The sequence below is a fragment of the Mchenga conophoros genome, linkage group LG7, assembly GCF_057382185.1.
Source record: "Mchenga conophoros isolate Kocher_MC1m ecotype Shallow Benthic linkage group LG7, M_conophoros_male_GT1.1, whole genome shotgun sequence".
Classification (NCBI taxonomy): Eukaryota; Metazoa; Chordata; class Actinopteri; order Cichliformes; family Cichlidae; genus Mchenga; species Mchenga conophoros.
Window position 1 is genome coordinate 14,480,755 of NC_140532.1, and position 27,621 is coordinate 14,508,375.

General features: G+C 41.5%; 2 protein-coding genes across 7 annotated transcripts in view; both read right to left on the bottom strand.

The window, feature by feature from the left end:
• Positions 1–683: 683 nt before the first annotated feature.
• saxo4 (stabilizer of axonemal microtubules 4) lies at positions 684–6,074 on the bottom strand. Of its 4 annotated transcripts, none has more exons than XM_085281106.1 (12): positions 6,039–6,074; positions 5,566–5,686; positions 5,341–5,464; positions 2,992–3,154; positions 2,836–2,881; positions 2,626–2,711; positions 1,631–1,696; positions 1,455–1,541; positions 1,289–1,354; positions 1,112–1,206; positions 891–1,010; positions 684–816 (listed from the first exon to the last, which is right to left on the bottom strand). In XM_085281106.1, the coding sequence occupies exons 2-12, from the start codon at positions 5,675–5,677 to the stop codon at positions 798–800; spliced, it is 984 nt and encodes a 327-aa protein (XP_085137232.1). In that variant the 5' UTR covers positions 5,678–5,686; positions 6,039–6,074; the 3' UTR covers positions 684–797. The 4 variants fall into 4 exon arrangements, with proteins under 4 accessions (XP_085137232.1, XP_085137230.1, XP_085137229.1 ...); XM_085281104.1 differs by having other exon boundaries at positions 5,566–5,760; XM_085281103.1 differs by having other exon boundaries at positions 5,566–5,760; positions 5,956–6,061.
• An 8,869-nt stretch (positions 6,075–14,943) lies between these two features.
• The window catches only part of LOC146569792 (uncharacterized), a 40,025-nt gene continuing 27,347 nt past the window's right edge, over positions 14,944–27,621 (bottom strand). For 2 of the 3 annotated variants that reach the window (XM_085282343.1, XM_085282341.1), the window contains one exon: positions 14,944–26,897. In XM_085282343.1, the coding sequence (XP_085138469.1) occupies positions 26,793–26,897 (105 nt within the window). In that variant the 3' untranslated portion in view covers positions 14,944–26,792. The remainder of the gene's footprint in view (positions 26,898–27,621) is intronic. The other variant, XR_014893401.1, reaches the window with a different exon arrangement.

A 27,621-nucleotide genomic window follows, 5' to 3' on the forward strand; every position in this document is an offset into this window, starting at 1 on the left:
AGATTTTATCTTTTTGTGGTGTGATTTTTGATTTTTAGAGAATGTTTTGAAATAAAAGTCAAATTGCATTTAACCTGTGCGATTTTTTTATTATAAAAAGAAAAGGTTTTCCACATATGCAAAAAGTGCCCTTTTTTCCCCCTGGAGCACTTGCCCCCCAAAATGTCTGTGCACGCCACTGAATGCAATTAAGTGTATATTATGGCTGTTAATGTCACATATCTTTCATAAATACTATGGTGACACCCCCAAAAAACCAACATAGTTAAAAATCTCTTGTTTTGACACAAGAGTTATTATATTGATAATGCAGAATGGATTACACTGATAATGTAATGTCGTTTCTGAGAGTTGGCTCAGAGTAGGTGCACAGTATGTAGCTGCACAATAGTGCAATCTCAGCCTCCTACTCAGTTTAGGCTCTGCTGCTCATCCAGACTCTGCTGTGGGTGGCAGAACAGTTTGACACACCACAGACATCCTTGGAAATCAGTGCCTTACTCAGCCTGGCTGTAATTATTTTTCCCATTAGTTTACACTCCTCTCATTCTCTGTAGGTCAGTGACAGTAAGGTGGTCAAAGACAATGCATCATCTCATTCACTCCCTCTTTGGATTTCTACCATTCACACATCTGGCTGGCGAAGTTTCCACTCAAAAAAAAAAGCAATTCATATTTGTTGTATGCATTTAAACGATTTTATTAATAGAACATGCCAAACTGCAAACAAACAAAAAACTTCAGTTTTTATTTGTGACAAAGCAGCAATGCAGGTATCATCACAGGTGTGAGAAGGTCTAGCCCCTGAGGATGTACCTGTAGAATAAAACTAGGTCATGTCAGTCAAAGGAAATCTGTATGATACGACTTCATGAGCATAACATACATACCTGTCCGTATCCCGAAGATTGTAGCCACTTTCCATTTTAGAGCTGACAATCCTGGGACAAGAGTTCGTTGATTTGAACTTTTCTGGACTTTTCCAGTTTCTGTCATCACGATGACAAAACCTGGAAAATAAGCAGGTAGCCAAATAGTGTAACACACTTTACAGTTATAGGGTGAAAAGTGACAATTTATTAAGTTAATTAATTAACTTAATTACACTTACTTGCTTTTATAATGTGTGATGAAGTCTGAAGGATCAAGTGGTGCATCAGGAAAAGTTTGGTTTTTATGAGTGTTCAGAACATATCCTGTGGGTTTCTAAAAAATTAAAATGTTGTTGAACAATCCAGATAACGTGCTGATAAATAGAGTGAAAAACTATTGCATGAACATATTTAACCTTTTGTCCAATGATAGATGGCATCAGGGCCTCTGTTTTAGTCTGGGGCGATGACAGAAGAGAGACCTAGATGATTAGAGACAGAAATAAGTAATTAAATAAAAACAAAAAGCATTAATGTTGCGCTTTTACATCAAAGAAAAACTGTGAAGAAGTCAGCACTAACAGGGTGGGCCAAGGGAGCGATGTCACCTCGTGTGAATCCCGTTTCTCTGCAAGAACGGCTGCACAGGCCCGATTTCGCCTCAGTACCCTGAGACACAGAACAAACTTCAGAGTTATACATGAAAGATTCCCCTGCGCTCCCCCCCCGAATGAATTCAGCTTTTTGTGTGGCTCAACCTGCAGCAGGGACAGTGGCATGAAGTCTGTTTTCATCACTGAGCTGGGAGTCTGATGAGGTTCACCCTGAATATCAACAGTTGGCAGTTACAAGTAGATATACAGATAAGAACTCACAGATACACATACTGTAGCTGCCAGAGGACTTCAACTGTACTAAAAAATTGAAAAGATTCAAATATCCCAGTTTCAGCATTTGGCATGCTGTCTATATACTTGATTACACAGTCACCAGCCACCTTGGACACACCTGTTCAACTGATGATTAACACAAGTACCTCAAACAACCAATCACGTGGGAGAAGCTCAGTGTAATTAGACATGTAGCCAAGCTTCAGAACGAGGGAAAGGGGTTATTTAAGCGACTTTGAATGTTGCATGATTTACCCACCTCACAACCATCTCTGGAGTTTATAGAGAATGGCCTAAAAAAGAAAACATTCAGTGAGAATGGCTAAACTGCTCTAAGATGAAAGGTGGGCAACAGTAACTCAAACAACCACTCCTTACAACTGTTCTGTTCTCAAATGGCCTCCTTCACAGGCATTAGATATCAATCCAGTAGGGCATCTTTGGGATGTCCAGTGAATAAATCTACAGCAACTGTGTGATACTATCACAACAATATGGACCAAAATCGGATGACTGTTTCCAACATTGTCTATTTGTCATGAGGACCTGAGGCCGCTCTGAGGCCTAAAGGGGTCCATCCCTGTACTAGTAAGATGCAACTAATGAAGTGGCCAGTGAGTCTATACAAGCTTTTTATGATTTGCATTCTGTTTTTTGTTAAATTTTGCACAGTATCCCAACTTTTGGATACAGCATGTAGTTTAAAACAAATATAATCCCTTTGTAACCATGATGTAAAGCCAGGTTTTGGATACACAGGCAGCATTTTCACTTGGATTTCTTAATAGGAGGTTATTAAAAAAATGGAAGAATATAAAAATCTCAGCTAAGAATAGCTTCCAATACCTTTAAAAACCACTCACCATCAAGCTGGTGTTAACCTGAAGCTCTGCTGCCTTAGTGAAACCACTCCCTCCTTTAGGACCTACAGTCACATGGTTCTGAGAAACTGAAGCAACAATGTTAGCTTTTTCAAAATGAAACTGTGGCATTTTATTAAAGTTTTCCATTATTTGTAGTTATAAATGAACAGCTCAAGCTCACAAAGTTCTGCATTGTAGCCTTTAAATTACCTGCTGGCGTAGGACGATGAGGCACAAATGAACTTTGATATTCTGTCTGAGGAAACATTTAAGCAATAACAGAAAGTTTATGTATATAACATAATATTACACTTTCCATCATCTTGAAGAGGTGTGTTTAAGTGCTGTCAAACCGAGCTGTCATACCTTCTCCTCGACTGATGCGGTTTTTGGCTGAATCCTCAGCTGATGGAAGCCGCTGTTTCCAGGTTTGTTAACGATGTTTGTTGAAGACCCAGAACATCCAGAGTGGATGGGAGGCTGGTAGTGTCGTTTAGTTTGAGAGACGAAGCTGTCAGATAACAAGAGTCTGAAAAACAAAGGCAGAGCCGAGTCTGAGGTAACGCTTCAGACAAACACGCTTCATTCTTGACAGTCTAGCTTTTTTTTCTTTTTCTTTTTAATCTTTTATCGCATCAGGGAATCTAATTTACAGTGAAGCACCTACTCACTTAAAGTCCTTTGTTTACATCCTTTGAACCTCTCTGTCAGAGATTTTCACACACTTTCATACTTGCCTGTATAACCCAAGTGCATAGGTCTAATTTCATACATCAAGAACTGGTTTCCGAGGTTCCATTTAGCTCTTCCTGTGTAATTCATCTCCCATCACACTGTTTTTCTGCTTTCCAGCTCCCCTCAGTTACTGATATTTCAGATTTCATCTGTAAGTCAAAACCTTCTACTTGTCAGCTAGACCCCATTCCTACAGTTTTGGTTAAGGCATGTCTACCTTCTTTGCTTCCCCTCATATCTGCTATCATCTGTTCTTCACTTACCACTGGAACTGTTCCTGCTTCCCTCAAAATTGCCATCATCACCCCAATATTGGAAAAAAACTGGTCTAGATCCCAATAATTTTGAGAATTTTCGGCCTTTTTCCAATATACCATTCCTTTCAAAAATTCCTGAGAAAATAGTTGCCACACAACTCCACTCACATTTAACTAATAATAATCTGTATGAACAGTTCCAGTCTGGTTTTCGCCCTTCCCATAGCACTGAAACAGCACTTATAAAAACAACCAAGGATCTTCTTATGGCAGCTGACTCCGGTTTACTTTCCATTCTTATTCTCCTCGATCTGAGTGCTGCTTTCGACACTATTTCTCACTCTGCACTTCTCAGTAGGCTAGCCTCCATCGGTCTCGCCCATACTCCACTAGCCTGGTTTAAATCATACCTGTCTGATGGGGCCCCTTCTTTTCATTATCTACCCTCTACTGCTTGGACATATTTTCCGTAAATGCAATATCCATTTTCACTGTTATGCCGATGACACCCAGCTTTATCTGTCCACTAAACCTGATTCTGCTCTTCCCCCATCCTCCCTTACCCTCTGTTTAGCTGAACTAAATTCATGGTTCTCTTCTAATTTTCTCAAACTCAATAGTAATAAGTCCAAGCTCCTCTTGGTAGGCGCTAAATCAACATTATCCAGAACCAACAGTTTCTCTGTTACTATCAATAACTCACCGGTCTTCATTTCTTCCTCTGTGAAAAGTTTGGGTGTCATCCTCGACAGTACTTTATCTTTCAATTCACGCATTAATAATGTTACTCGGTCTGCATATTTTCAATTGCGCAACATTAATCGTCTCCGTTCTTTTCTCACCCCACATGCCACTGCCATTCTTGTCCATAGCCTTGTTACTTCCCGGATTGATTATTGTAATTCACTTCTTTTTGGTCTTACTCAAAAATCCATCCACAAGCTCCAACGCGTCCAGAACTCTGCTGCCCGTATCATCACCAGGACCCCTTCTGTCCACCACATCACTCCTGCCCTGCAGCAGCTTCATTGGCTCCCGGTCAAATATCGCATCAATTTCAAAATACTCTTGTACACATTTAAGGCTATTCATCATCTCTCTCCTCCATATCTCTCTGATCTGGTTAAGATCACCGCCCCATCTCGTTGTCTCAGATCTTCTTCTTCCCTTTCACTCTCCGTCCCTTCCCCCCGTCTTGCAACCATGGGGAGCAGGGCTTTCAGCTGCTCTGCTCCACGACTCTGGAATTCCCTACCTCCCGATTTAAGAAATATCTCTTCCTTCTCCCTCTAAGTCCCAACTCAACAGTGACCTTGAGTGTTTTGAAAGGCACTTTCAAATAAAATGTATTATTATTATCTTTATTACTTTCACATTTTGAAAGTAATAAAGTTCCTTTAAGCGTGGAAGCAGAGGCTTTGGAGAAAGATATCTGCAAGCATTCATCTAAATCCACAATGTGCCTGTAATCATTCTGGCTGACAAGATTTCACAGAGATGTGCAGCTTGACTGACATTTCTCAGATTCTTCTGTTAGCTTTTCTGCACATGCCAAAGTTGGACAAATATTAGCTCTACAGAGTCCCCCAGCCACCAGAGAGCTTTGCTCATCACTGAAGGAGAAGCACAGGTTTTGCTAATAACATTATCAGAAAATGATGAACCAAAATAGCCATTATAAAAGATGAGCAGAGGGCGGGGGGAAAAGTGTCCTGACACTTACGCAAACTGAGGGTTGTCAATGTGGTCCAAACTAGGCCTGTAATATATAGCTGGTCTGTGGTTTGATGTAAAGCCTGTCTCACTGGGACGCCCGAGATAAGAAGTGAATCCCATCCTGTCTGAGTCTGAGACAGATATAGCAAAATTGTCTGTCAGAACCCAAATTTGAATGCAAATCAGTGCGATTTATGCTGAAACTCTGGAGAGTCTCACTCATCATCTTCACCATGAGATGCTGTGTAAGTAGTATTGTGGAGTTTGACAGCGTTGTTGGTCAGTTGCCCCTTCCTGCCAATTGCTCCAGTAGCCGGTATGACAATCCTCCCCTGTTCAGCCATCTGTGACTGCTGTAATGGAAACAGTCACTGACAACAGTGATGGATGGCAAAAAAAAAACAATCCTGTGGGCCTGCGGACACTGCTGTAACCACAAATAAAAGTAAGTGTTACATCTAAGTTTTTAGCTCCGGCAGCATCCAGTTAAATTTGGAGCTTGCTGAATAAATGAGAACAGAGTCAGAAGGAAATAATGCAATAAGTGCTGCCTTTGTCTACTGCTGTATGAGTGGAGAGAGAGCTGCGATCCTCCAGGAAAGTCCCAGCCATTTTCACTCACCCTGAATATAAATGATCCCAGAAAAAAAAAACAAAACCTAAACACAAAAGCACTGAAATCTGCTACTTAGTCCCAGGACGTACCTGCAACTCCAGGCTGTTTGTTCACCTCTCTGTCTTCGGCAGGTTTTGTAGGTAAACAGGTCTCTGTTGCTAGGAGATGCAGTATAACGGCAGAGCACTGCAGGTGAAAAGTGAAACAGTCTGCTCCAATTCATGCCTTTAATGTTTCAGCTGGGAATGTTGTCCTCCTTTTTGTTTCCTTTAAGATGTGTCAAAGAAAGTACTCCCTCTTTGAGGTCTAAGGTTTGAAGTATCACAACCTACAGTTTTAAAAAAGTCTTTACCAGATTGTAAAATTATTTTAATACACAAATCAGATGAACAGCACGTGACACATAGCACGCGCACACACCAAAATACAGACGTAATAAGAAAAATCACATGCACACCATGATTTAATAGCACGGCCATTGCAACATGTTTCTTTTTCATTCATTGTGTTGTAGATGTGCTGCAATGCTTGGGCTCATTGTCCTGTATTACTCATTTGGGCTTTATCTTTTAGACAGAAAGACTTAACTTTAGAACACTTTGGTAGTGAGGGGAGTTCATAATGGATCATCACCCCTACACCACTGTGCTTCACACTTGGTAGGTGTTTGGCTTTCACCAAACACGCCGCTGTACATTAGGGGTGGTGTGATCCCTGGCTGCTTCAGTCTTCATGCAAGTACAAAATGCTGAACTCCAAGTTCCCCATCACAGTCACATGATACATTTATCACGGTGTGAATCAGAATCAGAAAGGGTTTTATTGCCAAATGTTGAGCAGGTTTACAACATTAGGAAATTCCTGCGGTACTTAGTGCAAAACATATTGTAAGAAAACACTTAAATAAAAATAAAATTAAGCAGATTAATATATACACGTGTGCAGGTGATGATCAGTGCAAAAATGGAACAGAATGCTTGTGTGAGTGAGGCAAGTTGTATAAAGCACTTTGAGAAGAGAAAAGTGGCATAGAAGAACCAAACATTTCCACTTAGGTCTCAGATTTCCAAACAACATTGTAGTTTGTTCAGATGCAGCTTTGCTGGCCTAAGCTGTGCTGCCATGTTCCTTTTAGAGAGTCCCATCTTCTGGCAAAATTTCCAAACAAGCCATACTTCATGTTCATGTTTTTTTTCTTCCTTTTCCAAACTGTATTGGCATGAGCTTTAAAATTTAGCATCCTAACTGACCTTGGGGTGAATTTGCTGGGCGGTCCACTCCTGGGAAGATTGCCAACAGTCTTGAATGTTTTCCACTTGTGAGTAATCTTTACAACCGTAGAATGATGGCCTTTATATTGTTTGGCCTTATGACCCTTCCCATATGGGCAGCAGAAACTGCTATTCTAAGACAGCACAGACACCGTTCCTCCTTGAGATTGCATTAACACACACCTGACTGCGGCAGGCCAGTAAATTGCTAAGACTCCTGCCTTTATGCAGGGGTTCACTCTTGCTTATGATCACTCAATCAAGTGTGTTTGATTATCAGCACCTGGCTGCTGCTTACCCTCTCAATTCCTATAGAAGCAGTAAGGCTGCACTTAGTTTTGCACAAATCGCTTCTGCACTTTGCCCAGTGTAATATGTCAGGTGTTGTTATGTATCTGACATTATATATATATATATATATATATATAATATATATATATATATATATATATATATATATATATATATATATATATATACCTCATTTTAAGACATGTTAAGGGTGAAATCGTTCGTGTTCATACAGATGATGTTTTTTGCAGTAATATGTTCTGCACAATAGATAGTTATACTAGAGTGGCTCCTGTGGCTTTCTTTTGTATTCATCAGACAGCCCCGTTGGTGTGACAGAGTCCAGATGTCTCAGTCATTCATCAGCACCATTTGCTTTATATTTAAACTTCTCTGATTGCATACTAACCAGTTTTCACACATTCTCGGCAGCAGCAGGCGGCGTTCAGGTGTTACAGCTGACTGGCAAAACTAATTTCTCATCCTATTAGTGTGTTTAATTTAGTCCTAAACACAAATGTGCGTGTGCATATTATATATAATTTCTGTTTTCCAACATTATTACTCCACGGTCTGTCTGTGTACCCACCCTTTGACCCAGCTGTTGCACATTCAGGCGACTGCTCATGCCAACTCAGTACTGTTAATAACATTATAGAATATTTATTTACCCAAAGATGTGTTTTATAAATAGAGAGTGTGATATATTGTAAACCTTTAGATTTTGTAAGGTGTAAAACTCACCTTGACCTCACATAAAATTTCTGATTCACAGAACCAGTTATCACCTCCGGCCGGCACAGTTACTCCGTGCGTCCACTGGATGGCATGGTGATGCCACCGTGGCTCTGTCTTTAGTCTAAGGTTATATAAAAATGATGGATGGCTTGAAATCTGCATGACATCTTGATAAAAATGTCCATCCGAGACAGGGAGTTATCATCCGCTGCCGTTAGCTGCCTAAAACGTCTCAACACCATCTCCATGAGCATCTTAATTTAACACTGAGGATTTTCAACCCCTGGTGTTTTTTAGGCCAACCGGAATACTATCCAGGCTGGACATCAAAGTATTTCTTTATGGCTGCAGACATGGATGTATGTTATTCCTAATTAAAACTCGATCTGGGTGACGTTCCTGTTAAAACAAAAAGGGTGAAACAGCATGATTTTTACCCCATGACTTTCACACAACACCTGCTTTGTATAACAGATCCCACATGCTCTTGCAAAACAGTACGAGCACTTCAAATGGTATTATTTGCTTTAGTCTTTCATTACTCTGTGGTATTCAGAATTTCAGAAGCCTGTGAAATCTAACAGTTTTTTTGTTTTTTCGTGACAAGCTGCTTGCCCTTTAAATTCACTAAATCTAACAGTGCATAACAGTCGCACCATTTCCACCTTTTCCTTTTAATTCTCACCTTCTATTCCTTCTCTTTTCATCTCATTTCCTTGGTCTCACACTGCTTCCTCACCTCTGCCACATCACTACTTGCTCCTTTTCTTTCCTCCATCTGGCCAACACTGGCAGTCGGCGGAGCCTGTCTTTACCAAGCTGTTGCTTGTATTGCCGTTCCACAGCCTTTCTTGCTTGACGTGCTGTCGAGCCAAGCCTGGAACCGTTCATTATCTCCTCCAAAAAATAACTACTGGGAAACGCCTGCTTCATTGAAACTGACAGTCTCATTTCTTGCTTCTATTCTCTTAAACACAATATGCACATTATTGGCATCTCTAATTATAAATTCACATACGGCAGGAATAGACCACACGCCTATTTTTATTCCAGTCAAAGACAAAAACCAGATGATTTCACTTATATTCAAACAACTTCAGCCTGAGAGGCAGAGAGGAGAAATTGATCAGAGGATGAACCTGTTTCACTCTCAGCTTTCAACTCTCACAGGAGACTCTCACCTCTACCCTGATTCATTATCTCTGTAATTCACCAATTTATGTCTGCTGTCCATCTATATAACTCACACATAACATGACTGCTCTGTGATAAAGGTATCTCGATTAACCCGACAGCGCTGGCAGTAAAGAAAAATCCTGCACCTTCTGCAACAGTTTGCACTTGAGGTAACACTTGAAATGCAGGAGGGAGTAAAATGACAAAAAAAAGAAGGTGGATGCAGTTGTTCTAAAAATAGATGAAGGTGATGCAAGCAAGTGTCTCCCGTCGAGATGATGTGCTTGGCTTGCCTGCAGCCGTCTGTTGTAGTTCAGGGAGGGACGAAACCTCGGCCTCTGTCAGCAGGGGCTCGGCTGGCTCCGTGCTCGTCTGTTTTCTGGCCAGCTCTGCTCCTGATACTCCGCTGGTCCAGGAGGAGAATCTCGGCGGTTTCTCTGTCAGTTCAATAACCTGTTTCTATGTCTGCCATAGAATAGCATGGAATTAATGTTTAGAGACATAAAGAGCTAGCTCAGGCGCTAAGACCCTTCTTTGTGTGGCGGGTCTCAGAGGTGCTCTCTCTGCTTCACTACCTCACTGTTCTGAGTCTTATCTCATTCCTGCTTCCTTTTCAACTTCTGCACTTAATAGGCAAATCTGGCACACACCGTTTGGAGCAAATTGCATTGTCATCTTTTTCCATTTTGAGTTTCAGCCAGCTTTGGTGCATGCAAAGAGACAGACCGTGATGAGATGAGATGAGGAGGACTCAGGCATAAAATAAGACATTTAAAGTCAAAACAAGATTTCCTGACATGCACAAGACAACTTGAGGAGAAACTGATTTACTGGAGGGAAAACATATTTTTGGTATCATGTTTATGCTGCGGGAAATTCCTTTGAATGCTTTGAATCTTGTGTGATAGACTGGATATGAAACACAGAGCTGTTGAACCGGATATCAGAATGAAATGAGCTGTATGAACAATGAAGCACCTAACTGATGAAAAATCTTTCTATCATCACTGACAAGGGATTAAAAAAAACTTCTTCATATTGCAGCATGTTCCTGTGTGGTTCGTTTACCTTCATGCTTAATACTCATTGCACAAGCGTTCCACTATACATTTTTAATTGCTCTCAAAGGCAAAAACAACCCTTGTAAATTGCCTCCTCTCTGAGCAAATGGCATTCAGCTACGTGTTAAATTGAAATAGTGTCATTTTAGCTTCTAATTATTTATAATACAGTTTAATTACACTGACTGCACGTTCTCCCGATTTAAATTCAGCACACAAATACACACCATATGGCATTAGGTGTAGACACAAATTTCTCCTTTTGTTGAGTGGCTTTTTCCCCCTTTTTTTGGCCTTACTTGTTAATGTCAATACCTAAAATGACATATTAGACTAAAATTTGTTTCCAGCATTCTCGGACTTGTTTTGACATTTCATAAAGGAAACAGTTTATTACTTCAGCGTGATAGAGCCTGACGAGCCTGCACACAGCTCTCAATCATTTTCAGCATTTTTTATAAGAGCTGTAGCTTGGGCTGTGAAGCAGTTCTTATTGCTTAACATCAGCACCTCACTTCAGTAATGCCTTTACAGCTAAATACAGGGTGGGCCATTTATATGGATACACCGTAATAAAATGGGAATGGTTGGTGATATTAAAGTCCTGTTTGTGGCACATTAGTATATGTGAGGGGGCAAACTCCACAAGATGGGTGGTGACCATGGTGGCCATTTAGAAGTCGGCCATCCTGGATACAACTTTTGTTTTTTCAATAGGAAGAGGGTCATGTGACACATCAAACTTATTGGTAATGTCACAAGAAAAACAATGGTGTGCTTGGTTTCAACGTAACTTTATTCTTTCATGAGTTATTTACAAGTTTCTCTTTGTTCACAGCCATTGACATGTCAAAGAGGTTAACACGTGAGGAGTGAATCGAAATCGTGTTGATATCTGGTAAACGCAGCAGATTTCAATGCAAGACACCCTACAAGACCACCCATCTCCCATGCTACAGTCAGCAAACTGCTTGCTAAGTTTCATGAAACTGGTTCAGTGTTGGATTTGCCAAAATGTGGAAGCAAGAAAACTGTCACTGATGAAGAAACATCATTGGCTGTCCTAGCTTCATTCAGCAAGAGCTCACAGCGTAGCAAGAGCCCACAGCGTAGCACTCGCCGCATGTCACTGGAGAGTGGCATTAGTCGAACATCCCTTCGGCGGATATTAGCTACTCACAAATGGCACCCTTACAAACTCCAGCTACTGCAGCATCTCAACGAGGACGACCCAGATCGGCGCACAGAATTTGCAGAATGGGCAAAACAAAAATTGGAACAGGACCCTCAGTTCATACAGAAGATTTTGTTCAGTGATGAGGCAAACAAAACCACCGCTATTGGTCTGACACTAACCCACATTGGATGGATCCCTCCAAGACTGTTGGAACAACAAAAGTGATGGTTTGGTGTGGTATATGGGTTACAACGATAGTGGGTCCATTCTTCATCAATGGAAACCTCAAGGCCACTGGATATTTGAAATTGCTACATGATGATGTGTTTCCCTCTTTATGCACTGAAGCTGGCACGTTCCCTGAGTTTTTCCAGCAAGAGGGTGCACCACCACATTATGGGTGCCAGGTCCGAGCATTCCTAGATGAACAGTTTCCTGGAAGTGGATTGGTCGTCGTGGGCCAGTTGAATGGCCCCCAAGGTCTCCCGATCTGACCCCCTTAGACTTTTATCTTTGGGGTCATCTGAAGGCAATTGTCTATGGTGTGAAGATACGAGATGTGCAGCACCTGAAACTACGGACACTTGATGCCTGTGCTGGCATTTCTCCTGCGGTGTTGCTATCAGTGTGTGAAGAGTGGGAGAAGAGGGTTGCATTGACAATCCAACACAATGGGCAGCACATTGAACACATTTTATAAGTGGTCAGAAACTTGTAAATAACTCATGAAAGAATAAAGTTACATTGAAACCAAGCACACCATTGTTTTTCTTGTGACATTACCAATAAGTTTGATGTGTCACATGGCCCGCTTCCTATTGAAAAAAACAAAAGTTGTATCCAAGATGGCCAACTTCTAAATGGCCACCATGGTCACCACCCATCTTGAGGAGTTTTCCCCCTCATATATACTAATGTGCCACAAACAGGACTTTAATATCACCAACCATTCCCATATAAATGGCCCACCCTGTAGACCTTTTTTCTAGAAAATTAATGAAAAGGGTAACTTGGTTAAGTTTTTCTTCTCTGGATGCAGTTGTGGTTTACCAGTACACACGATGGAACTGAGTCTATGCCTATCTTACTGTGACAAGAAAAGATTTCTGCCATGAGGTTTTTTGAAGCACTTAAAAAATAATTTGGAAAGCATTTTCAGAAATGTCATATCCTATATGGTATGAAATTTACATCATCAAAGATGAAAACCTGTTTGCGTAAACAAGTCAAAAGTTGCAAAAGTATGTTTACACTGATGACCTGTCCAGGGTGTATACCCAGCCTCTCTCTCTATGCTAGCTGGGATAGGCTCCAACAGACCCATGACCCTGAAAGGATAAGAGGAAGAGAATAGATGGATAGATATTTACACTTAAAAGTATGCATACTTTATGAGTATCTTTATGGTGTGTTCTCAGTGGTCAACTGGTCACCATGTTGGTTAAACAGAAAAGGTGGTCGGACCAGTCAGGCATCAGCTGTGAACCTCAGTGCTAGTAGTGATGCTAGTGTTAGCAAGCGAGCTATCAGCAGCAGATATTTATCAGGCTAGTCTGCTACAAGGACGCTACTAATCAAAGTGTGTACAGAAGTCTGCTCCCTGTGGTGACTGTAAATGCAAGTGACAGCATGTAAAAAATGACATAAAATTTAATTAAGACTAAAGACTCAAAACACACTCTGAGTGTCATAGTTCAGTAATGTCAGTTAATTCAAAATCAAACAAAAAAGTAGACAAGTGAAAAAAATTGGTTTAGGCTTTGTCATTGTGATTAAATTTGTAGGTCCAAAAAGCAACAGGAGGATTTTTGTTTTTTGATTCATTTATTTGTAACTGGGATATCTACATGACACCACAGGAATGCAGTGGTTAGCACTGTTGCCTCACAACAAGAAGGTCGTGGGTTTGAGTCGGTTATCTGGGACCTGCCTGTGTGGAGTTCTAAAATGCCCCACTGCAACCCTAAATTGGATGAGCAGAGGAAAATTCCACTTTCAGTTTTCACATTAGCATGCTAACACATATTAATCAGCATTAAGGTAGAGCTTAAGCAGACGGGAAAGGCACTGCTTTGCAAATTTGATTAGCAAGTAATGTACTGTATGAGTTTTGAGACATTTCCTTTATATTTCGGTTCAAAAAAACATCCACAGCAGATGAACAGTATCTGAAAGTCATGTCCTTAAAAACAGAAGATCCAGTAAAGACCTGACACAGGATTCAATTGATCCATCTACCCATCTACTCTTCGCTGATTATTTTAGAAATAGTCTCATTGTAAGGCTGGCTGACAAGAAGACATTCTTAAGGAAGGGAAATAGAGAGAAAAGAAAATTAAAATACAAAAACATAAAAACAAGCTCGAGGTTTTTCGTGCAAATGGTCAATAATATATATAGCAGGAGGTCAGGAGAGAGGTACAGCAGTGAGTGTCTCCAGACATCTGTGAAACACAATGGAGGCTGTGTCATGGTTTGGGTCTGCATTTCATCCAAACGTGTTGTGATATTATTTGGAAAGCATCTAATTGACAACATAACAATGATTCCAGGCACACTACCAGTGAAAGCATACCTGGATAGAAAAATGCACAGTTGAGCACTCTTAGTCATGGATTGGCCTCCCCTGAGCCCAGACCTCAACATTGTTGAACATTAAAGTAGCAGTGTGGGATCATGTTGACAGAGAATGGAATGAAGGCAGCCAACATCAAAAGAAGAGCTTTGAATGTCCTTCAAGAAGCCTGGAGAACTATTCCTGAAGACCAAATATTGACTTCCAAGCTTATTAGAATTGTACTAACTCAGTTTTTACCTTTATGCTGTATTTCCATGTACCGTGTAATATGGTTCCACCCATTTCCCAGTTTCTGAACTAAATATAAAGAAATTATGGGTGGATCAAGACCTTTGCACAACACTTGTATTTTCAACAAATTAAATGTTGTATAAAATAATGATGCGAAAAATAAAGTTCCAGAGCTCTTGTTGAAGTTATTACTCAATTTTGTAACAAATTTCAAGTATTCCATTTCACTTTAAGACAAATAGGTGAACGAGTTCATGCAGCTCTGTAGGACTCATCCTCTGTGAACCATGAATATCTATTTAAGTCAATCAATCTATTAAAGAGTTGCTGAGATTTCACATTCTGAATGAACAGAAACTCAAAGGTTCTTGCAGGTTAAGTGATCAGCTACAGCAGCATCTCAACTCCTGGAAGTACCTTGTAAAATGAAAGGCAATAAAGAAGACCAATGAATCTCTGGACACAGGTGTAGTAAAAATGATTCTTTAATATGGAACAAAATCAGAGCTCAGCTCCAAGGCTCCATCCACCCAACACACTTTATAACACTGATGGGTGGAGGAGAACGAGAAAATCAACCAGTAAGATCACAGTCCGCTCGGCCAAAAAACAGGAGAGGCTAAAAAAACATGGAACGCAAAACCAAAGTGCTACTGGGCTTGACCTCGAGACGCCCTGGCTTCCTTCCCTCCTGACCCAGGATGTGACCACGTGCACACGCCTTTCTGCTGCCTCCCAGGGCTCTCCCACCTTCTCCTCTACTCCACCCTCAGGAGGTCAGAGGCTCCTCACAAACACAGACGACCCATTGACCTCTAAAAACTGGGTGAGGTCAGCATTGAGGTGGATTAGGAGGAGCAAAGGGGCGTGTGAAGGTCGTTTACGCTGAGTGTGCTGCAAGCTGTGGGTGTGTAGTTCTCAGAGGGACGTGAAGCAAGGCGTCTTGGTTATTATCATGGCTCGCCGTGGAAACGTCTGTGGTTCAGTCCTCCTGCTGTTTTACTCCGAGTATATGTGGAATCTAATCAGCTTTAAATTGTTGTTCACTACAGATTCAGATGGAATGTTTTGAAGTTTCTGAGAAAATGAGACGAGGGCAGGAGAGAGAGGACGTCTGCGGAGGCCGCCCAGTAAGAACCCATTACTATACTAACACAGGGACATCAACAGAAGTACTACACAGATATGTACAGAGCAACCAAGCAACACATTGGAATACTGAGTAATAAATCTGGTGTGGGAAAGGGTTGGTAATAATAGTCCACTACGAATGCACATATCCCACTACTTTTTCGTGCAGTTGGTCCAATCTTTAAGGCTATTCTCCTGCTCTTGCTACAAACGGGCAGCAGTGAAGCCACCAAAACATAGATTTAAGTCTGTGCTTGACTTTGAATATGGCTGCTTTGTGATTCTGCATGCTGAGCTGACAGCTACCCATCTCCTCACACTTTGCATCAGGAGGGTAAAGAAAAAGAAGTATGATTGGGGGTAAGAGATTTGGGGGGAGTTATAAGCATGCCCTCTTTTTTGTGCTAAATCATTCTCTGGTCCACAGAGCTCTGTAGAAAAACAAGGTGTTCTTCAGAAATGTGGAAGGTGATGAATGAGAGATGCTAATGGTCAAAGGATCACAGATAGATCGGGAAGCACGGATTACTGTGAAATTAGACTCCGGTGGTGTGCACATTACCAGCTGAATGGGAGAGCAAATGAACAATTGAGCAGCGAGAATGGAAATCTATACTTGGCGGACGACTGAAACGTGCGGTGGGAAAAAAACAACAAGAGTGGACATGAGGAGGAGACACACATTGGTGGAGGGGGTGGGGGTGGAAGAGACGGGGCAGCTGCCAGCTTCAGAAAACACAGTCATCCTGCACCTTAATGCACACTGCATCACATGACAAACTACATCAGAGAGAGGAGGGAGGAGGGAGGCACTGCACAGAGAGCACTAGCACTACCATGGACGGACACACACCTAACATACACGCACACACATACACACTACTGCACAGGGTCCCAGTCTGCGTTCCACCGCACTCTCCTGGCTGCCAGAACCTCGCTGTGTCTTTGTCAAGAAAAGAAATGAAACAGCAAAATAACCGATTAACAAACAAACGGAAAGAAGAACACACACTTTGGATCCGACTGGCTAGAATAAAAAAATAAACCAGAAACGAAACTTAGAATATAAAAAGAGCCAGTGGCACTGGGTTTTACAGAAAGCATTTTTCTCAATAACTGGCTTTTGAACAGCTCTACGCTTTTTCTTTTAGTCTACCAAGTATATACTATTAACCTTACCAGGCAGCTAAAATCTATACAGTACTGTCATTTTTCATATATTTATAGATATTTATACACTTTACAAAGTTGGCAAAAATACATAAATAAATACATTAAATTAGATTGTACACATCACAACTGTGTGTTTTAAGTTAGAGCACTCTTTGTTGAAGAGTTGGGCCACGGCGAGTCGAGAAAAGGAGGTGAAGAAACAGGAGTGTTACCCTCGACATCCCTCAACGCAAAGAAGTCACCATCACACTTTGTCAGTAACATTTCGGAGTATGGCATTAGATCGGTTAAGTGTATTGCTTATTACCTACCTGATTAAAAATGTCCACATTATGGCAGGAGTTAGAGGCTGCTCTAACTGCATCAAGTCTATTTACAACCAGCGAGGAAAGTAAGAGACGCGCGCTCTGACGGATCTGGGTTTAGGGGAATTTTATTTTTAGTGTGTCTGTGGACTTTCTGACCCTGTGGGACTCCCTCTACAGGATGGTGTTACAAATGAAGGCAAGACTGTATCCACTGTCCTTCCTGCAGAAGGCTGCTGGGAGTATCTGCTGTACCATATCATGTCTGTTGGCAGAGACGGTCCTAAAAGTGAAACTGATAAGCTCCATCTCAGCACTGTCGACAGGCCCAGCCAGATACATAAGGCAATGACATATGAAAAATAGGGAAGTGGGTGTACTGACACCTGCAGTGAAAATAACTGGACTAGAGCCCTGTGCAGTTATTTATGTATATATTTGATAAAGCAGTGGGCTGAATATGTCTGTCAAGAAGGCACAGGGCACATTTTGGACATTTGGAAACAAGTCTGTCCTATTTTTTAAATTTTTTTTTTTAATGATTAAAAATAATTATTGCCATATGGCAAACATTTATAGCCTATATAGGTTATTTCTTATTTCTTCCTCAAGACTGTGAATTCTTTAAAAAAAAAAAAAAAAAGAAAGAAAGAAAGAAAAGGAAAAGCACAAGATGGGCCTATAATGTGGCAAGTTCATGTCAGTCACTTGTGCTTAACCATGAGTCTAACCCTCGAATAAGAGGCTGACTCACCAGCATGAAAATTGTCTTTACGGGGTCAGATGGATGGTTTATGTCCTTCTACTAGGAATACACTCTGTCCTCATACATGCCCATCCCCATGCGTGGCCTCCAACAGAGAAAATAATGACTGCAAATTCAATGAAGACGGCATCATCGGTGTCAGAACAGGGCCAATCCTGCCTAACACAATGGCATTACAGTAAATCCCCAAGCCTGTGAGCAGACAGGGTGAGATGCGATGCCAAGCAAACCAGGACAGAGTGGCTCCACGGGGAGGCATGCAGCTCGCTTGAAAAGCAGGGCGCTGCTGGTTTTGGTGTTTGCAACACAAAGGCAACCAAAGCTTTATGGCATGAGAAACACAGGCTACGATTAGCGCCACATATCGCACAATTTCCTGGAGGTGTGGGGGGAGGGTAAAGGGTATGTGGCAGTGTTGCTACAGCGGATCCGGGATGTGTTGGGTATCACTCCTTCCCTTTGTTTCTCTTGCCCTGACCACACGACACCTCCAACAAAAATACAGCAGACATCAAAAGCCCTTGTTCAAGAAGGGCAGGTATAATCAGCTTCAGTATCGTCAACATCACCACTGTTATTCATGAATATCATTGTTTTCGTCATCATTTCGAGTGACAAATGAAAACTCAGCGTACAACAAATGTTAATTTTTCACCAACAATATTTACATGAAGTTTTTCAAAAACAGAAAGCTTTTTCTTCTCACGGTTTCGGAAAGAAATAAACCCCAACACAAGAACACCAAGCACACACATACATACACACTGACCAACAGTCAAATGTGAACAGAAAGAAATAAAAGATATTATTACTCATTATTGTTTTTCATATCCATTTGTTACTATTCAAATAATGCTTACTTAAACCCTGATTGGGAGAAGTCACATTGGTTCTCACCAGATGCTTAAAACAATCGAAAGGGCGAGTTAGGGGAGGTGAGGTCTGTCTGTACAGGGCGACGCACACAGAAAATGACTGGACAAATGACAAAGGTGACCTGGAGGGGTTCAGGGCTTACTGAGCTGTCAGAACATGAGTCAGAAAAATAAAACGTCAACTGCAGATTCCCTAGAATGAGATTATGACGACGACTGCCTGATTTTAATCCGTGCATACACATTTAAAGTCCTCTAAGACGTAAAATAACTCTACCCTTAATCTAATATCGTAAAAACTACTGCAAAGCAGGCACCTTTCCAATAGAGTGACTCAATGATGCTCATCTGAAGAAAGCCATATCCGTCAAGGAAAACTGCTTAAGAATAAGAAATGGTGCAGGAGAGTATGACAAGGACAAACAATATCATCAGGCTCAGAAGAATATCTTACTAATCCTTTGGCAAACAGATGTGACCCTTTCAGCCAATAAAGCTTTAAGTTATTTAGAAAGTAAACAGAGGAGGGAAGGCTGCTGGTGACAATGATAAATTTGGGGATGCACAACCAAGAATAAACATCTCAAAGATAGGAGTCCAGGAATGACTCATATGCTTCACAACGCCAAGCTGATAACAGAACTCGTGGCAGTGTTCTAGTTTCCGCATCAGCAAGTGCGAGAGGGTCTGAGAGAGTCATTAAATGGGGGACGTGAGGCTAAATGTGGGTGTCCACAGGCCTGCCAAAGTTTGTTGTGAACGAATGGATGTGACTGAGCCGTGCAGCAACCTCTGGACCTGAATGAGTCTATGATTGGTACAAAAATGCTTTTGGTTGCTAAAGCTAACTTTCCCCTTCATAACTACTGCACTGGGGGTCTTTTTTAAAAAAAACTCACCTATTTGGAGTTTATTAAGGCTTAAGATGATGGGCATGGCTGTTGTGGTTAACAGGTGTCCCTGCAGCTGGGAGCTCATCTCAACTAATTTGAGTCTCTGAACTCCACCTCAGGAGCATTTCTGTGGAATTATCAGAGAAATAATATGGCTTGTTGTTCAAGGTGTTTCCGTTTCGGTTTTGGTCAGTGAGTGTATGCATCCTGCTAACCAGGCATGATAGCCTCAGCTCAGATCTTTGCATTTCATGCTGTCTTCCACGTACGATCACTTCTGTCTACAAAAACCAACATGGCCCAAAATGCTAATGTTCCTGTAGCAAAATGTGGACTCCACAACAATTAGGTGAGGACACAGTAGATAGATATATAAAGTCTAGGATGGGCACAGGCACCAAACTAAAAGGGAACCACGAAGAGATGGAAACCAGTCATCCATGATGTCCTCAGTTGTTCATGTCTATGTTTGCGAGCAAGTATAATCCTGACTCTACAGCCAAATTTAGAATCTGCAGTAGTCAGCACCATGAGGATCCCTAATGAGGATCCCGGTCTGTTCTCTAAAACCTAAAAGATATGGTGCAAAGTCTTAAGCCACCAGTCATTTCTTTATATTGTGTTCAAAAAATCTATCTAGAGATTCAATCTACTGAAACATGCAAACATACAGAAATATAGTATATAAGGCAAAAACAGGTATTACAGTTATGACCACCTTTATTCTTCAACACAGTCTGGATCCTACTAAGCAAGCTTTCCTATAATTTCTTTAAGTACTCTTCAGGAATAGTTCTCCAGGCTTCTTGAAGGACATTCAAAGCTCTTCTTTGGATGTTGGCTGCCTTTTGTTTGAATCTCTGTCAAGATGATCCCACCCTGCTTCAAAAACGTTGAGCTCCATAACCAAAAATGACCCATTGTGTGTTTTTGTATCCAGCTTTGCTATTATTGCATTGACAGTGTGTTTGGGATCATTGTCATGGTGAAAGACGAAGCCGTTGCCAATCAGATCTTTTCCAGATGGTGGATCAAAATCTTACAGTATTTTTCTGCGTTCATAATTCCATCAGTTTTGAAAAGATCCCCAACACCACTGGCTGGAATGCAGCCCCAAACCATGACAGAGCCTCCACTGTGTTTTACAGAATATTTGTAGAGACTCACTCTTGTACCTCTCTCCTGACCACTTCTGATGATAACCTTTCAAATTTGAATTCAGCAATCCATAAGACCTTTTGTCACTGATTTTCAGTCCAGTTCTTTTGTTATTTTTCATTCTTCAGCAGTTTTTTCAGTTTTCCTTCCTTCAGATTGGTTTCGTCGTCAGACTATTTCTGATGAGGCTTCAGTGAGCAGTAGATGGAGATACAGATCCTGCTGCAGATAGTTTTTTAGGCCTGCCACTTCTTGTGGCACCTTGACACTTTGTAAGAACACACAGCACACCATTCTGAGATACTAAGTTTATGTCTTATAGCTCTTTGGGAATCACCTTGTTGATACAAGAATGATATTTTATTCCTGTCAAACTGTGTCCTCTTTCCCACTTTTAAATTCAACTAAAGAAATTGTAAATTGATGTGTTTTTGCAAGTAACAAACTGTCTAAAGATGCAATTAAAAATTGATTCTTTGCTAAGTTGTCTGTGTAGACACAACACTGATTCATCCTTTGAGTTAGGTGCCTTGTTATGTTTGAATGACTCATAGGTCGGTGATGAGTGAATTAACAAATAAACAAACAAAAAAAACATTCCTTTCAAAAGGGTTATGAACTGGACTGAAAATGGTTGAAAATGTAGTCAATGTCAAGAGAAAATCATAGTAAGACCTTCAGAAAGCCTGGAGAACTATTACTCAAGACCACTTTATGAAAACCTGCAAGCTGACAGTAAGCAAAATATAAAGAAATGAGGGGCGGCTCAAGACTTTTCCTACGTACTCTACCTTGACAATAAAGGCTGGCATCAGCATGCCAGCATAATGATGTGATACAGGCATGGCAAAATTTAAATTTACTGCTTACTCTTAAGTGAGCCACTGAATATCTGTTAAATGGGAGTTTAGTAATGAGTAATGAGCAGTTTAGTTATCATGCCAGAATTTACCAATTAATATTAAATACGCATAATCACAGCTGGTGTTCGGTTTTGTAGGTATTCGGGCATAAACCAAAGCACTAAAAAGGTTTTGACTGAATCATAATACCACAGAAAAAAGAGAAGAACCTAAAAAGGTTCCAGTTCATCCTGAGGGCAACATGAACGCCTGCACAAAAATCCAAGAACATCTTTCCAACAGTTAATGAGACTTTAACTAAAACGGAGAGAAAGAAAAACATCAGAGGGAAAGAAAAATTTACTAACTACAAAAATCCCCTCGAAGAGTCTTTATTCTCTGGGAAACTTGGAGTCAGCGATGGTTGTGTCAGTTATCTTGAATTGAAGCTTTGTAATCAAACACTAATTATCTACACCTGCACCTACCCGCCAGCTCCGCCAGGGAATGAAGAGATGATGAAAGACGAAGCCGAGCCTGAACACAAGGAGAGCGAGAACAGAGAGAGAAGTTGGTCCAAAAAAAAGAAAGGAAAGAATCTCGACTGGGAGCATCTGCACCGCTGCCATGCTGCATTCATGAGCTTAGGATTGTTGAAGGTCATTGCCGACGGTGTTGGTGCCAACAAAAAGCAATAAGTTTAGAGATGTGAGACAGGTGGCAATATAATAAAACTAGGATTTGGAAATTGCTTTCTCCTTTATACTGTTTGGCTCTGAGCGCAGCATCCATTTTAATAGTGCTGCTGTTTGACTGCTGGCAAAGACAACATAATATTCAGGACTCCTGGTTATTTTAATGGAGTGAGCAACTTCCTGGATAGTTGGGATACTGCTGTGCACACCCAATATTACAGTCACACCTGGATTTTGTTTTCCTTGTCACATGTAGAAACAATGGTTAACTTTATGGACTTTTTCTTTTTCTGACTACCAGCATATGTACTCTGTTTTAACCGAAACAAATGAAGATAATTGATGTCTAATTCTTTGCATATTTAACATTTGCAAGTATCAAGCTCTTGGTTTAAACAGAATGCTCTGCTTGGGAGCTGAGACCCTCTTCAGCAGCTAAACAAATACGCTTAACGGTGTTTTATCAGCTCGGTACGTTGTGACTTGTTCCAACTTTATGAGAATGGCTTGTAAACATGATTTTGAACTGATGACAGGCTCTTGAAGCTGTTTTTAATGTTTTTCCTCTTACTAACTTAAAACCTCACTCAAATTAACTCACTGTGAGACATAACACATTGTGAGTTTCTCATTTATGCAGAACTCATCTAACACATCAAAATGAAAGATTTTGTACTGAAACATTTCTTTCTTTTAACAGCTTTGCGATATGATGAAAGCTCACTTTGTTACCACTTAAAAGCAAAAGCAGGGATTTAAATGGGGAAAATTGTTGTTTTGCGGTTCTTTTAATTTTCGCCGACGTACCAGTGTGGTCTGTGGGAGTACAAACAAACGAGAAAGTAACGCCAAAATGACTAAACTGCATGTTGAGCTTTTCACGTCTCCGGTTCGCTCACTAAAACGTGCTCAAAGAAAGTATTAAAGTGTCTCTGGCTAATTATCTGCTGGCCCACCAATTGAGGAGAGGAGAAAATGTCACACGCTGAATTTCCATGTAAGAAATAATCTGTATTCAAAAGCTGTAAGTTTTAAAAGCTTGACCCTGTATCCTTTCAGCTTCCAGTCCTACCTGTCAGGATCAGAGGCATTACACGGTGCCTCATGTTTCTATAAATAAAGCCGTATCCCCAGGTTTACAGGGTCACTGATGACTAAGCTTTGTAAGCCCCTGTAGCATAGCAATTTATCACTTTTCGAGCAACGAGGAATCTTGGCAAAAGGAAATAGCTGAGGTACTGTGTTGACTCATCGCCTGCACGTGTGCTTTTCACAGCTTTAGCAGCGAACACCCACTGATTTCCATTTTTTCGCCGACGAGCTCTATCCCTGTCCATCACAAACATGGTAACTAATGAGAGTCTGCCACGTTTTCTTTTATTCTTAGCAAGTGATACCTCTGCAAATCGTGAGTCCCCCAGGTCCAAGGAGGCAGATATTTCTCCTTTCTGACCACCTAATGGGAGTGTAATGTGCTGTGACACTGCAGGCAGTGGCTGTCAAAACAGTGGGCCCTGTTCCACGGCTGGCCAATTGTTCTGAAGGTTGCTGGACTGGATCAGCGCATCGCGGCAGCCTGGCTCACACAAACCACACTACCCAGAACACACTGAGCACATGCCCAAGACCAGCTTAGAGAGCTACTGGACAAGGAGCAACGCACGCTTACACAACTGCAAATTCATACTGTCTGTCAAGTGTTGAACTGGTTGGCATAACTGAAAATAAACACCGAAATGCAAGATACTGTCAAATTGTTGCATGATGCGAGGAAATAAAATCCACTGCAGGGGCCACAGCTTTTTTTGATGAGGCCGAGTTAGTTCAAAACTACTCACGCTGCATTACGAAAATGGTTACGTTTCAGCGAAGAAACAAACTGATTATATTTACTTGGTAAGTCTGTTTAACTTGAGAGTTTCCTGAAATGAGGATTTTCATTTAGAAAATTAAGCCGCTGGAAGAAAAGAAAGGAACAGGTGACGTGATTCGCTTGTCAAGACTTCATGAATGCAAAAAAAAACCCCCACACAGGCAGGCTGTAGTAAAGAGCACACTAAGAAAGCAGATTTTTTTTTAAGTAGCTCTTAATAGTTGACAGCTTTTCCAGTTGCTGCTGCTTTATGACAGTTTTATCTACGTTACAGAAATATCGAGCTGTGTTGAATGTGCCGGGCAAAGAGGGCAACGGTACACTCTATGGTACTCTCTAGCACTCAGTGAAGAGATAATGTCTAATCTGCTTCTACGGTATCTCACGGTGGCAGATCAGGCCATTGTCTAATATCACACCTATTGTCTGTGATACACGCTTGCTCATTTTTCCTTTGAAGTGCAACAAAAACCCAAAGAATGTTTTATTGTTTTATTACTTTTCTTCCAGTGTGGAAACTGGAAAAATGCACATCGAAATGACTGTTTTAGATGCCTAACAATTGTTCAGCATTTTGAGGCGAGGAATACAGGACAGACTGTTGTTTAGAGCTCTGATCACGCTCTTGTTGTTGATCGACGCTTTGTGAAATAGCACTGCTGTGCTGGCCGGCTTCCACGTGACAAGAAGACAAGCCTGATATCTCCATCCCGGCCTGACATTTCAGACACCAGCAGTCTGCCACCAGGAGTGTGGTAGCTGACACACACACATGCACGTGTGCATGCACGTACATCGAGAAAAAAGAATAAAAAGAGGAGGATGAGAGCCCTGCATCCTCTATGACCTACATCTCCAAGCCCTGAAATCACAGAGAAGACGTCACCTCTCCCCAACTTCTGCTCGCCCTTTCAGACACTCCTCCCTTAATTTTTCACCATCACTATAATCATCATCATCATTATTATTGTTATTACATTTCCAAAAAGTGCAGATAGAACTTCCCCGTGCCCTCGTTCAGAAGGCAGGGCAGTAGAAGATGGGGAAACAATGGCAGTAAGAAGAGCAAGAAGAGCGCAACATGAGAAAGAGAAAAGAGAAGATTTCTACAGAACGGCTCCTGTGAAAACAAACGCACACCAACAGGCACACATCACCGCAGCACAGCGCACAGTCAAAACGGACGGAGATCGTCACCCCCGTCAGCGTAAAACATGAGCACGGGGCAGCACAAAGAATTCATAGCATCATTAAACAGACGGAAGTGTGCACACGCAAACCCACGTGCACGTGCGTAAACTGCACAAACGTGGCCTCTTGCCTCTGCTCTCATCTTAATGTTGGAAGAAGATTTTAAACTCGTTTCCTCAGTTGGTGATGCTGTGAAAAATGACATCATAGTATCTTGAGGGGGAGGAAGGATCTGTTTGCTTGTTTGTGTTTTCATCTTCTTTTTTCTCTCTCTCCGTGTCGGGGCTTTTTTGTCTGGAAAACATCAGGAGCGCTCCGTTTCACAAGTTCATCGTGTCCCTGCTTTCCCAGCTTCGGAAAGTTCAGTTTATTTTTTAAATTTTTAATCTCTATTTTTGTCGGAGCTACAGCACAGCACCCACAGCACACAGACGACGAGGAGGAAGAGGGGGAGGGACGTCCAGAAAGGGGGAGTGGGGGAGGAATTCGCTAATATTGTGCCAGGGGAAGAGAAATTGGGAACAATAAAGGGGGAAAAGAAGAGAGAAAAAAGGGACATAGGGAAGAAAAAAGAGGAGAGAAGAGACAGCGGTATCAACAATTCCATCTTGAGCTCAGCTGGTTTCATTACACACCATATATTGATTGCTTTCAACAACTTCAGCTGAACATTAAACCACTTTTGAGTAAAAAGGAGGAAGGACTGAAAAGTAGGGGGAATATAGTACTCTTGAGACAGATGACAAGGACGAGGCGGCAAATGAAGAGACGGAAGAGATGGGAAACAGCAGGCGACCTATGAGTAATATACTGTATACTAGTCGTGTGTATAGGGGAGTTCTGCCAATCTATACACCTAATATATTCATATGTATATGTACATACAGTACATACTGTATAGTATTGTATACCTGGAATATTCATACAACAGGATTATATGAGATTAGATCATTACTGACGATTCTCTGTGATCCCACGGGACTGGCACCTTATATGGGTCAGGGGCTGCAGTGCAGTTCAAAACTAAGGGATCGGCAAAGGAATTGATTATCAGACCTCCACAGGCAAAGTGCATAAGGACGGACAGACGGACATACAGACAGTCAGAAACAGGGGAACCATTGGCAAAGGGGTGAGACACGGAAACTGAGATGGGGCTGTATGAGAGGAGGGAACACAAGAGACGGGTCGGGGAGAAAAAATTTGAGATCCTTGAAAGAAAAGAGAAAAGGACTTTAAAGGTTTAAGAGAGCAGATGGCTAATTGTACCCGTGTTTCGCAGCCTGGCAGCAAGTCAGTCTTGTGCATAAGGACAGGAGTGGGAGGAGGGGAGAGATAGAGAGGAGAGAGAGAGAAGGAGGAGGAGGAGGGAGGGATAGGAGACGGGAAGGGGCCATGAAGGAAGCTGGGTAGTGCGATCAGGCCTTGAGAGCGTGCCACTGGGCGACATTAGTGCGCGGCCGAGCGAGCATGTCTTTCCAGTGCTTCACTTCCGCTGGTCCACTCTTCCACGATAGGTAGATCTGAGAGAGGGGAAGAAAAAAGGCAGAGGCTTGATGAGGGAATAAATGTTAAAGTAATGGCTTTTTGTCATTCTCACGTGCATTTTGGGTTCAAGTTTCTCATGGCTTCACTCAGTCATGACAACACCTTTGCAAAGAGAGCCGTTCTGTGCATGCAACGTCTGACATGCGAGGAGAGCCTGGAAAGCTGCAATGAGTTGGAAACTAATGAAATGAAGAAAGAACAGTGTCTCAGCTTTCACACAGGCTGCATAACTGATGAAGGTAAAATGCATTTTGCTGTTGCCTAAATTAGCAAATTTTCCTTTTTTTTTGCCTGGAACCTGTTACTTTCTCAGCTCCGCCATGAAATTAGTCTGGCACATAAATCCACATCAAAATGGCACGTAGTTTTCAGTCTGTGTGCTAAACTAAACTAAACCATCTGGTGGCTATATTTTCAAAGGACAGACATGAGAGTGGTAACAGTCTTCTCATCTGTTTACCCAGAGAGTGAATTATTAGCTAACAAACCCAGCTCTTCCGTTAAGAGGAAAACGGCCAGCAGGGTGACACGATCCTCACCAGATAATCAAAGCCTGAAGCTCATTATGCTCCTGGATGATTTCTCCTTATTGATTGTTTTGCTCGCTGCTGGTGAATAATGTATGAGTGTATAATTCATTAATTAATTACTGTATTATCTTCCTTGGTGTGCTCTCTGTCATTGCCGTGGTCACAGAGT

Bases quoted from the DNA above. Each gene is read 5' to 3' on its own strand.
- saxo4 (XM_085281106.1), bottom strand. From the start codon at position 5,677: ATGGCTGAACAGGGGAGGATTGTCATACCGGCTACTGGAGCAATTGGC. The intron at 1,697-2,625 runs GTGAGTGGTTTT...GTTGATATTCAG, and splicing joins AGGTTAACACCAGCTTGATG to GGTGAACCTCATCAGACTCC. The intron at 1,011-1,111 runs GTAAGTGTAATT...CTTATTTTCCAG, and splicing joins ATCACACATTATAAAAGCAA to GTTTTGTCATCGTGATGACA.